This window comes from Xyrauchen texanus, chromosome 2 (genome assembly GCF_025860055.1).
Source record: "Xyrauchen texanus isolate HMW12.3.18 chromosome 2, RBS_HiC_50CHRs, whole genome shotgun sequence".
NCBI classification, from domain to species: domain Eukaryota; kingdom Metazoa; phylum Chordata; class Actinopteri; order Cypriniformes; family Catostomidae; genus Xyrauchen; species Xyrauchen texanus.
Genome location: NC_068277.1, coordinates 55,958,148 through 55,971,931, shown reverse-complemented (window position 1 = coordinate 55,971,931; position 13,784 = coordinate 55,958,148). Strand labels below are relative to the sequence as shown.

Genomic DNA, 13,784 nt, shown 5'->3' with positions numbered 1-13,784 from the left:
ACATATGTACATAATACTTACTTTGTGTCAAATGCTTAAGTACATAGCAGTTAAAGACACCAAATATAAAAGTGGGTCCTACATTTCTTTTTGTGATTTTGTGATATTTTTGCTTAAAAGGTGAGTTAAATAAATGCCATATGGTTTGGTATTTTGCCATCTAATGCAAAATGATTCATACATTTTAAGCATGGCCATATACTTTTGAGGGCCACTGTATATAGGAATGATCTCAGTAAGCTGTTTGAGAGATTTCACTGTGGAAGATTTATAGTCCACAACGTCAACACAACAAATTCAACAAAGTCCAATTTGGTTATGCAATACAGTAGAAACCACTTGGTCTATATGGGATTGATTCAGCTCTTAATCACCAGAAAGAAATTGAGACAATTTGTTATAAAAAAAAAAAAAAAAAAAAAAGAAAATCCTGATGAAGTTAAAGAGTTGTGTGAGGCACCTGGGAGGGCATGGCTCAGTTTTGCAGCTCTGTAGAAGCTGAGGAGGCCGACGTGCACTAACACATAGCTTCTCATCGGCAGTCTCTCTGGTTTGCTTATTTAGACAGATCACCACAGCCTCCTGCATTCCTGAGAAGCAAGCAAGGAAAATATGGATTAGTTTGTAGGAATTTAAGATCTCAGTCTTTTTACTCACACAAAGATTTACAAATGCATTTATAACAAATATAAAAATAACATAAAAATAAACATACAGTATACTTGAGCAATCCTATACTCTTATCCACTGAAGTGCTGTATCATAGACAGAGAAAGGCTTGGTGCATGGATGCATCAAATTAAAGTGAGTAGTAACACAACTGACTTTCCAAATTACTCTCAATCATTTGCTGCTACCTGCAGCAAATGCCACTACTGGCAGATATGTGCATGTCTAACCCATATTAAACTCCCAGACTCTAGACAGACCCAGTCTGTTTACTCTCAGTATGTCAGCAATGCAGTCATCACTATTTCTAAATGTATCACAATACATTTTACCCCCTCTGATTGGACCAAGCCAGCAGGACAACATGGAGCTGAACACAAATTATTTACTGAGCAATAATACCAGACATGATTGGTAGACTTATCAGTGGAACAGTGATAACATAAGCTCAGATTTTAAAAGAGGAGAGCTCAAGGCTTTTGGAAAGAATATAAACCCAAGACTAAACAGCAGCTTCATGATATGAAACAAACAGAATTGAGAACAGAATGCTGATCAGAATTCTGCAACACCAAGAGCTATCTGAAAGGCTGCAATCTAATGTGATTAGATCAACAGTTTTGGGAAGTTTTTGGAATCAAGTGATTTTTGAACATGCCGGGGAGGGAGTATATGCCATTTTAATGACCCATACTGTAAAAGGGATCTATGATTTGTTTTTGAAGGAAAAGCTTTACTCACACTAAAATATGAAGGGGTATCTTAAAGTTATACTTCTTAAAAAAAAAAGAAGAAAATTCTGCCTAATTTACTCATGTTGTTCCAAACCCATATGAACACACTTTTTAAATAAAAGTGATTTTTCACTAAAATCTTGATATCCATCCTAGATCTTCTTAGCATGTTCATGAGAGTTAATGAGAGTAGTTATCTCTGATTTGTGAACGAATTGTGTCACATTTTAAATGTAATTTTACAATGAATTGGTTTATCCAAAGATTATCTGTGAATAATGACTTGGTCTTTTCCTCATATTAAGCTGTTTTCTAACTTCAGAAGATTGGAAAGTAGCATATGAGTCATATGGACCACATTTTTTAGTATTCTTATAGTGCTTTTGCATCCTTTTACAAGCTTGAAAGATTCAGTCTCCATTCATTGGAATTACTTTACAACAGTGACCAGCACAGTAGGCTGTCAAATCAAATCAAATTTAAAGGTGCACTCAATAACCTTTGTCAGCCATGATTACTTTAATCAATGAGTGAAAGTGTCAAATAACAGGATGGTTACTGAGATTAAGCGAGTAATATTCTCTATGTAAAAAAAAAAACACCTCTCCATGTACATAGAAAAAAAAGAGCATTTATAAGGTTACTGATATGACTGGAATCTTCATTTTAATGTGAGTGGTTTGCAAAATTTCAATTCATGTCTTTAGGAGTAAAATTTTTTAATGATGAAAATAATTACTGTATGCAGCTTTAAGATAAAAATCCACATTCAAATGATAAAATGAACATTCGAATTTGGGATGTGTGCCAAGCACTGATGAATTTTTGGGCTAAAAGAGATGTAGTGTAACAAATAAAACAGTTGACAGATATCTCGAGATTTCCTTTTAAATTGACACAGCAAAAAACTTTGTTACTGCACGAGACGCTGAAAAAACAGAGAGACGCGGCGCAATGGTCAAAGAAGTCCATCTAGCACATTCTTACATATAAAAAAAACATGTATAAGCATTAGGTATATACATGCAACTGTATTAAACGTACATACACTGTGGCATTGGCAGTATTACGAATCTTGTGTCTGTGGTAGTAGCTACTATTGCACTGGTACAGGCTACTGTGTAACACTAAGTTAACATAGGCAACACTTAGTTTTTCTCATTTTACTTTATAATCTTTTGACTTCTGACATTTAATTAACAGTCATATATGTTCTTTGGAATAAACAATAGCTGTAACATGGTGCTGAATGATTTATATTGATCGGATTAAAAAATCAGATGTCTTGAATATTTTTCTTTACAATTTCAGTCTTCACAGTTTCTCATTTTGTGTTCCACATCACAGAAGACAGAAAATCATACAGGTCTGGAACAACATGAGGGTGAGTAAACAGATTAATTTCTGGGTGAACTATTCCTTTAGCAAATGACAGCAAGTGAAGGGTAATAAATGGGGAGACAGTAAATTAGCTGTGAAAAAGGGCAGCCCATTATAAAGGATTGTGCAATCAATTCACATAACTTGGATGTTTAAAAAAGATAGAGACATGGGTCTGACGTTTACAAGGCTCATGGAGGCAGGAATATATCTCTATGTGTCAGACAGGAAGGCTGAGCATGGCAGAGTTTTCAGGTTTTTCAAGCTTGAAAGACTGCAGATGTGGAAGAGTGTGTGCCATAATTTATGCTAGCTATTGCAGAGAGCAAAACACACACACACACACACACACACACACACACACACACACACACACACACACACACACACACACACACACACACACACACACACACCCCATCACTGATGATAAAACCACATTAGCTAAAGCACACTCAGCTCTTGTCTAAACAAAATCTGATTACATCCAATAAGACTTAATTAACATAAAAACAGGCAGGGTTCTGTTAAGGCTATTCCAGAAAGGAAATGCTTGGAGATTTCAAATGAAACTTCCTGCCCATCATGACAGCATCCGTCTGATGGCTTTCATAAACTACAAAATTCAGTAATGAGGGAGAAAAGTGGTGACCCCTCATCAAAGTCTGTGTTAGTGTGATGTTAGCCAGGACTCTTGTCTTTTATGTGTGTGTGTGTGTGTTTGCATAAATGTTATACACAGAGAGAGACGGAGGTAAAGGACAATGATGAGACACAAGCCACAACAAAGGCACAAAGTGGCAGATGGGCTGTTTCCTGAATGCTACATTTGGGCAAGATGTATGAGAGGAAGTCAGAGGTGCATGTGCACAGCACATATATCCCTTCAGAGAGCTAATTTCTAAAATACTAATAAAATTACTCTAAAATAATAAAATACTATGGTATTACCATGGTCTCGGACAAGCAACCAAAGTAATACCAAATTTTTTGGACATGGTAATTACATGATTTTCATTAAAATACAGAGTAGGGGTATTTAAACTGGGGTAAAGGGGTAAACCTCAGTAAACATATTCCAGAATAATGTATAAAATGGTCATGTTAATGCCATGGATTTTTGGAAATGTACTATGGCAATGCCATGACATGTGATGTGTAATGCTCTTATCTGAACAAACTTCTACCCTAAGTATTAAACTTCGGAATGTAACTCGTAACTAGTATTGGGTAAGTAACTTAAAATAGCAATCCACTACAAACTTGCATTGAAGTAGGGATCTGAGCCATGTCTAGTGACCAGGGTAGGGAAATTAGGGTTAGAAATTGAATTATGATTTTATGGCAGTTTTATGGGTATGAGTTTCAATATCCCCGATGTACTGTAATTATTCAGCTTGAGAACTTATGTTAATACATTTAATAAATACAACTATTTAAATCAAATAATTATAAAGTATGTTTTTTATACATTTAGTAAAAAAAAATTATTCTATAAAGAAAATTATTTGTAATGACTGGCATTAAGCAATTAGTCTCATCAATCATATTCACAGTGAGCCTTGAGCCACTTACCACCGCCACAAGTCTCTGAGCACTCAGTGAAGCCCTCATACTCCCAGTCATGGAGTTCCTCTTTCTCTGAGGTGAAAGTAACTTCCATCCCACTCTCCTCTTCTGCTCGTCCTCCAGGGCACGGGGTTCGGTAACAGGGCTGAGTCTCTGGAGGTTTCTGGCCCTCACACTCATCGTCTGGGAGGTCTGCGATTGTCTGTGAGAAGGACAAAAGTATCTGACACTTCACTGTTCTCCTCTGAGTACCAGCACCACACGTTCTGCTACACAGACCCCATGCTCCTCTGATGAACCTGAATGAAAAACCAGAGGAAAGAAAAATCACAAATAAGATCTCTAATATTTCAAATCTTTCACCTATGAGATAACACTGAGAGCAAAAGGAAACTTTTGAGGAAAAAGACCCAAGTAATCTCATGTGTCTCCTCTAGAGGTTCAAAAGAGATCTAAAAAATGTCTGAATATGTGCTTAGACCTGCCAATTAAAAGTCAAACTCAACATGATCTAATATATTACTGATCAAATTCCTAATTTTACTCTTAATATCCTCATTATACTCTGACATTCAACGATGTCAAAAATAGCCTCATTTGTTTTCTATTTTTCCCCACAAGGGAGGTTAAGGAGAAACATCTGAGACTCAGTTAATTCTTTAAAAAACTGAGAAATCCAGTTTACTGAAGTTTACTGAACCAGTGGTATTTCTAGACCATTTGGGGACCAGACTGGTGCCAGTTGTAGTTTCATGTAGGCCATCACATTATTGCACATATTATGTACAAGTATAAAAACATATGCCATTACAGTATTCTATACATATAAGCTACACAAATGCTGCGGCTAAATGCCTGCCAAAATGAGAAAATTCTCATAAAATGCATTATCTCTTCTCAAGAGATGCATTCAGACAGGACAGTAATCTTGTGACTTACATCATTTGTAACTTAATGATGGAATAATACCTGTTTCCCAAACAAACATATAGATTGCTCTTTATTTAGTAGAACTGAAGCATTCATGACTGGAGCTGTCAGGGCCAAAGGTGCTGAACTAAGGCCAAATCTTTGTCTTCGGCTTCACTACCACAAAAATAGTTCGAAAAGTGAAGACAATGTGGCCAACTATGCTAATTAAAACTCATAAAATTCATTATTTACTTATTTGTTAAAAAGAAGTCTTAAGACTATTTATTATAATCTGAGAGCAGCTGGTCACTGAACACGCAGAATGATGGACCATACAGAAGTGTTTTAATCATTAATTTAAACAGCTTTGCAAAATCCAGACCAATAAAATTGATTAGGTGATACATGACTCATAAATGAATGTGGGAAATGAACAATTATGCACACACAAATGCATTTAGCTCTTCACTAAATCTATGGTAAACCCTTATAATCTTTGTGGAATACATAGGCTTGCACACACACAGAGCTTTATGATAGACTTCAAGAAAAACTCACAATATACTGTACATAAGTATTAATAAAAGTGCCTAAGTCTTAAAACTAGGTCTATTCTGGCATTTGTTCTGTCCTCACATATTTAATTCATTTGCAGCTAACTTCATAAATTACAAAAGTATTTGTGAAACCCAGCCGTTCCCGGAGCTTACTCAACAGCTGTGAGGCATTAGGGCCCAACTCTGCGTAATAAATTGCTTTGATGCATCCTCCTTCATAGTTAAGACCGAAGCGAGGAAGTGGAAATACTCTAAGATCAGTGGTTTTTAAATTTTTTCACGAGGCAAGCTTTCCTACAGCCAGAAATAAATAGGTGAGCGAAGATGATCTGACATAAGTTAATTTAATTAATGGGCAAGAGAAGGTAATAAGTTTTCCACATCTATTTCTCTCCACTTCTTTAGAATGGGAACATTTTCTTTGAAAGAAATTGACAATTATTAGAATCAAACAATATACAGAGCCCCATCTTTGGTTGTGTGTGTTTATTTTTTGGCCCTGTAGTATGGATTTGAATATAATTTCAACAAAAATTAAACTAGGTGTTTAACGGAATAGTTCACCCAAAATTAAAATTCTCTCGTCATTTACTCATCCTCATGCCATCCCAGATGTGTATGACTTTCTGTCTTCAGCAGTACATAAACAAAGATTTATAGGAATATCTCAGCTCTGTAGGTCAATACAATGCAAGTGAATGGTGACCTAAACTTTGAAGCCCCAAAAAGCACATAAAGGTCACATAAACGTAATACATAGGACTTCACTGCTTTAATCCACGTCTTCTGAAGAGATCCATTCAATTTTGGGTGAGAACAGACCAAAATATAGCTCCTTTTCACAGTACATCTTGCCATTGCAGTCTCTAGGCACTATCATGATTTCAAGCTTGATTACACTTCCAAGCGCTTGACGCATGCACAGAGTGATAGAGGGTGCTAGGTAGTGAAATCGAGCCAAAGGAGTTACATTTTGATCTGTTTCTCACCCAAAACCGATTGGATCGCTTCAGAAGACATGGATTAAACCATTGGAGTCATATGGTTTGCTTTTATACTGCCTTTATGTGCTTTTTCTACAGGACTGTAAATGTTTAATGTTATGCGTTCAATAAAGACATGACAGATTATAATTGTTTGTGTGTTGTTAGCTTAAGCACATTGTGTTCGTCTATACTTGTAACTTTGATGAAGAGATTTTATGACCAAATCAATGCAGAAAACCAGCTAATTCCAAAAGGTTCAGATACTTTTTCTTGCCACTCTATGCAGTAATTGAGAACTTTTTCGAAACACCATTTCGGGTGGAGGAAAACACTGTTCTAGTGTGTATGAGAGTTGTAAACCTAGCAAAATTAATGTTTTTTTTTTTCTAAACGAAAACAATTTAGAGAGGACATGGCCAAATACAAACATGGAAATGGAATGCTCCTTTACCATCATTTGCAAATTCGGGCATATGGCACAGATTCCCCACCATCTGCGAGAAACATGTGATCCCATGGGATTACATTATGGTGAAATGAGATGAGAGCTAAATCAGTTTTCTAACATTCCCTAATTGGAACCTTCAAACCGTTATTGTTGCCTTAGCCAATGCCTTCCAGACTCAGTCATTGTTTATATCTTAAAGGTTAAATTGCACTTTCTTTGTTGACTGAACTGTGAAACCACAGCATAAGCACAGTTCCGCTTTGTACAATCTCACTCAGATAGAAACCAATAACTGGCTCTACTGACCCTTAACAAGCCCTGGAGTCATTTAATGGCTTCCCAGCAATTGAAATCTAAAGCTATGGTTAACGTCTCAACAACAAACCATCTTAGAATTATCAACAACTCCCCTATTTGCAGCATAGGCTTGAAGTGAATTTTCTACTGCATACCCATGTTTTTTTTTCCTGCATGTTTTGTCCCTCAACCAAACACGTGTAGCCACATTAAAAGGGCCATGATTCTTGTGTTAATACAGTATATGAAAGAAGTTGATAATGTTTGGATTTAGCTATGCCGTGGTGTCTTGACAGCACTCAAACTTGTTGTTTGGTCATGACTGTCGAAGCAGAGGGTCAAACCTCTAAACTTAAGTGATATATAAGTAATTGTTAAAATAGTTGTGACCATGTTGGCAGAAATGGCAGGCTTACATCTTGGCAAAGAAGGTGCAATAAGTCTAACACAGGAATTTCCTTTCTAGTTTCTCTTGCATTCGTAACCCTGGACTCATATGGCAGGCAGATATTGTTGGCCTGAGGGTGACAGCACATTATGCAGCATTATTTTAGTACATATTGGAGAAGATATGCCTATTACAAAAGAACAAAATAATTTGGTTTAGACAGGTCTGCATCACTGACTCTTTCAGGAAAACAATTAGAGAACCAACGGAAAGAAGTCATCATCGCTAAACTAACTATCAACATTTATCAAAACCTTAAAACATTCTAATATTAATATAAAATGCAGGCTATATGTTGCATAGGATTTTGTTACAGAAATATCTGGGTATTTGTACATGTCCTGCATGTACATGTCCATGTCCATATAATATATGCCGCTTTAATGACCTCACATTAATTGGGAGACTATGTCGAATATTTGTAGTTTTTCATTTGTCACACCACAGAACCATTTCAAATAAACTAGACAAAATGGTGTTTACAAATGGCAAATAAGTTGATTGAAATGGTGACAATTACAAGATTTAAGATATACACTTTCTCTAACACATTAAACATGAATTTTAACCTAAAATCTTAATGTCGATAAAAACAAATTAATTAAAAAAAAGTCCATGGACACGTTTTTCATCAACTACTCACACCTATCTCTGAAAATGAATGAACTTTAATTCACTGTTGCCATTTATCATGCATTTTGAACATCTCCCTAGATTCTGCCATGTTCATATGATGTCTTGCCCCTGCATCTTGGCAAACCCTTAGTTCCAAGATGGAAGTTAGACTTTAAGTGGTGTACCATTGCACTTTTAGGCCATGTCCACACTAACACATTTTAGTGCATTGATTTAGCCTCATTTATGCCGGTCATACAAACTAGAATGCTGTTTTCCTCCACCAAAAACAGAGACTTCCAAAAATGCTCACTATAATAACATCAGAAAACTTTAACATTAGGAAACTGTAAACTGAGTTTTAAAAGGAAAATGGAGTAGTGTGGACAAGACCTTACCAGTAGGAAGTTGGATATTCCGACTTTTATAGTTGAATGGAACGCAGCATTAGAATGTTTGTAATAATTAAAAACCAAAATTCTTAGTAAATCTATTATTATTTCAATATCCTTAAAAACATTTTTTTTTAATAAAAGATAAATAAAACTAGCTATTAACCCATACCTGTCAACATTTGGGTACCAAAATCCGGGAGATCTCTGAGCTGGGGGCGGTGGTGGATGGCTGGGGATAGGGATGGGCTTTGTTTACCTTTTAAAAATGTGTAAGTATAAGCAACATATAAATCCACAAAATTAAACAAAGATATTATTATATGGTTACTATTACTAAAACCATGTTACCATATGGATACTACAGTAATGCTGTAGTAAAACCATGGTTAATTGTATCAAAACCTTGCTTACTGCACAAAAATAAAAAAAATAAAAAAACATGTTTACTACAGTCGTGGTTACTAGTCATGGTTAATACAATATTACTACAGTAAATCCAAGGGTAGTTTTCATAAGGGTATCATTTATTAATGAAGATTAAAGATCATTATCAATGTTTTAACACCTGAAGTTAAATAAACCTGTAAAAATGGTCACACAAGCCCATTATAAATTATAATACATGTCATGTCTAGGTTTGTCATTACTTGGTGTGAATAACTCCAGATACTGTTTTCTGTCATTACCTCAGGAAAACACTGCTCTCTCTTTGAACGAGCACTATGACTGAAAGGGTGAGAGGTGTCTGTGACTGATAGTGTATTTTAGCATTTCTGCACGTCAGGATGAGCAGAAAAAAAATAGTTCTGGTGCCATGCAACAATTCGCTCATATAATTATTATTTTCCACTTCAGAGCTTATGAGATGCATTAATATTCATGTTATCTAAAAAATAAGATCACTAGTTAAAAAAAAAAAACCTTCAGAATCGATATTTTAAAGTGAGGAACGATATTTTGATACCACATCAGTATCGGAAATATCGATACTTTAGTATCGATCCGCCCATCCCTAGCAGAGGCAGGCTAAATACATACAAATTGTGCCGCTGTTTAATGTGCTGAGTAACGTAATTTTTCCCAAAGTGTCCGAAATTAAAATCGGTGTAACACACTTTGCAAAAGGTGTGGCCACTGTCGATATGGCTTTGAGATATTAAATTAAATTTTTCCGTTCAGCTGTTGTTAAATTTAGTTTTTTTCGGAGCACCACCTGAATCTTCTCCTCCCATCTGCCAGTGATGCTTGATTCAACTTCCCGCGTCTACTACCTGCGCAGATATCAACTGCGCAACTGGGTTGTAGGTTGCCAGGTTGAAGTCTCAAATGGGTTGAATGCGTTGATTGTGTGAGTAGGATGCGTTTCATACAAAATCTGGCAACAGGACAACCTTGGAATAATATATTGATGTGATTATTCATATAAAGAGGTTTGGGCCATACAAATTATGGGAGTTTCCAGGGAGAAATAACAAAATGGGAGGGGGGCAGGAAATCAGTGTGAAAGACTCCCGGGAAAAACGGGAGTGTTGACAGGTATGTATTAACCCTCTGTAACACCTGCTGTGGCCACACTCTCACCAGAATTCTGAATGCATACTTACACCTGTGACTCATTTGCTAATTAGCTATATGTATAAATACCAGCTGGTTTGCACCACTCCTTGCGAAGCATAGTATGTTCCCTGACTGCAATCCTGAGCATTTTAGTCTATTATACTTTGAATTTTTGCCTGTATTTTTGGATATACATTTATACTCCTGCCCTCTTGGATTTGTTTTCTAGTTTGTTGGACTGACTTTGTCTTTGAACCACTCCTCTGTCTTGGATTTGTGTCTGCATCTGTGTTTTTATCCTTATGCACTAATAAACCTCTCTGCATATGGATTCTAACAAATCTCTTCCACCTCCTGTGTTATAAAATGCTTCGTCACTTCAGAATCTAGAGGAGAATGATCCACTCAAAGCCACTTTGGCCACTCAGGCAGATATGTTAGCAGCTCACTACGAACAACTGGGGAGACTCGCCAATCATATGGAAGAGCTGGTGAAGTTTTTTGAAGCTTCAACTTCACCACAGTCCATGGCATCACCTCCACCTAACCTGCTGCTTTAGCTTCATCCGGCGGCCGTCTTTTAGCGCTCCCAGACAAGTTTGATTACACCCCCAAATTGTGTGGCTTTTTACATCAGAACACCATTTATATTACTTTCCATCAGTGGAGTCCAAGGTGGCTTTAGTTACATCCCTCCTGACATGATGTGCTCTATAATCAGTGATAGCAGTGTGGGAGAGAGATGTATAGATTCACAACCTCCTTTGGTTGAAGGGAGGCTGGGGAGCAACTACTCACTCTAAAACAGGGAACTTTACCAGCGGTGGATTATGCCCTCACTTTCAGGACCCTAGCAGCCCACTGTGGTTCAGCTGATAAACCTCTGAAGGCACTTTACCATAATGGATTGAGTAAAGCTCAACAGTCTGAGCTAACATGCTGAGAAGATAACTCCTCTCAAGAACAATACATTCAGCTCTCAATAAAAATTGACAATCTGCTCCGAGCCCACAAGTGCACCACCTATCATTTGTTTCCTGGTGAGACTTCACAGGAGACATCACAACTTGAACCCATGCAAGTTGGTAGAGCTTGTCTAGAAAACAGACAATTGACTGTTCCTATTATGAAAGTTTGAAACTCCAAAAGAGTAACTATTAGGGCATTAATTTATTCTGGTGCAGCTGGAAGTTTTATTGATTCAGAATTAGTCCAACAACTCACATTTGTTTCCCTTCCATTTATTCCACCCGTGCAGGTAGCAGTGCTAGATGGACATCCTCTTGATTCTAGCCTAATAAAAGATTCAGTTTATGATGAGCTAAATTTCACACACCACATTTCAAAAACTGCAAGATCTTGTAGATTTACACTCTACAATATCAGGAAGATAAGACCCTTCCTCTCTGTACATGCCACACAACTGCTCGTTCAGTCCCTTGTCATAACTAGACTGGACTACTGTAACGCTCTCATTGCAGGCCTTCCTGCATGTGCTATTAGACCTCTCCAAATGATCCAGAATGCAGCAGCACGTCTGGTCTTTAATGAACCTAAGAGAGCACATGTTACACCACTCTTTGTCTCTCTCCACTGGCTGCCGGTTCATGCCAGTTTTAAATTCAAGGCCCTGATGCTGGCATATAAAACAGTCACTGGGTCTGCTCCAGCATACCTTAAAACATTTATGCAGAGCTACGTTCCCACCAGAAGCCTGCGGTCGGCTAAGGAACGTCGCCTTGTCGTACCAAAACAAAGAGGCACCAAAACACTTTCCCGGACTTTCAGTTTCATCATACCACGGTGGTGGAATGACCTTCCCAACTCAATCCGGGAAGCTAACTCACTCTCTATCTTCAAAAAACGGCTAAAAACACTTCTTTTCCAAAAGCACTTAACCGGTCAATAAAAATAAATAAATAAATAAATAAATAAAATATATATATATTTACATTTCTTGTTGCACTTAAATCTGTTTTGTATACTATTATGATGATAGTGAAACTTTGTAATATGGCACTTTTTGTATCACTGTCTCCCTAAGATGATTCGCTGATGTTCTTCCTCTTTTGTAAGTCGCTTTGGATAAAAGCGTCTGTCAAATGAATAAATGTAAATGTTAATGATAACTTGCACCCCCCAAAAATCCTGTCATCCTTGGCTTTCCATGACAGGTCAAACACAAGCCTGAAATTTCCTGGAGTGATGGGCAGATCAGGAGTTGAAATCCACAATGTCAACATTTAGTGCTTACGCCAAGGACCTTGAGGTACTGTGCCAAACCACCCATGTAGTGAAGGATCTATCCAACCCCATGATAAACAATCCCCCTGAATACTTTGATTTGCATGAGGCATTCAATAATTTTTGGGCCACCCAGCTACCGCCACATAGAGCATACGACTGTGCTATTGATCTGTTGCCAGGGACAACCCCAGTCAAACCACTATCAGCTACTGAGACTCAGGCCATGGAGAACTATATCAGTGAAGCCCTAAGTTGTGGATTTATTCGGCCTTCTATTTCCCCAGCTGCAGCAGGATGATTTTTCATCGAAAATAAGGATGGGGTCTCAGACCTTGTATTCATCGTGGTCCGAATGCTTTACCTGTTAATTACCATTATCCCCTAACTCTTGTGTGTCCTCTGCCTTAGAACAACTACTTGCAGCTACAATAATCACTAAACTGGACTTAAAGAAACAGATGGCATTCCACACTCATAACAGGCACTATAAATATCTTGTCATGCCCTTCGGCTTGTCTAACTCAGTGAAACCCTGTTGTGGATTTATTCAGCCTTCCATTTCCCCAGCTCCAGCAGGATGATTTTTCATAAAAAATAAGGATGGGGGTCTTAGACCTTGCATTCATCATGGTCCGAATGTTTTACCGGTCAAGCACCATTATCCTCTACCTCTAGTGTGTCCTCTGCCTTAGAACAACAAACATGCAGCTACAATCTTCACTAAACTGGACTTAAAGAAACGCCTACAACTTGATCAGCATACGCAAGTGCGATGAATGGAAGATGGCATTCCTCACTCGTAACGGGCACTATGAATATCTTGTCATGCCCTTCGGCTTGTCTAACTCACCTTCAGTGTTCCAGACATTTGTTGACATCTTCTGGGACATGATTAACAAGTATGCAATTGTTTACATCGACGGTATTCTAATTTACTCACCTACTCCAGAGAGTCATGTCCAGCATGTAC

The 13,784-nt window shown here is 37.4% G+C and overlaps 1 protein-coding gene across 1 annotated transcript in view; it reads right to left on the bottom strand.

Annotated features, from left to right (window-relative positions):
- LOC127660092 (ADAMTS-like protein 1) overlaps nt 1-13,784 on the bottom strand; it is a 131,384-nt gene that overhangs the window by 34,033 nt on the left and 83,567 nt on the right. The window contains exons 15-16 of the mRNA XM_052150164.1: nt 4,359-4,651; nt 461-590 (exon numbers count right to left, since the gene is read on the bottom strand). Of these exons, the coding sequence (XP_052006124.1) occupies nt 461-590; nt 4,359-4,651 (423 nt within the window). The remainder of the gene's footprint in view (nt 1-460; nt 591-4,358; nt 4,652-13,784) is intronic.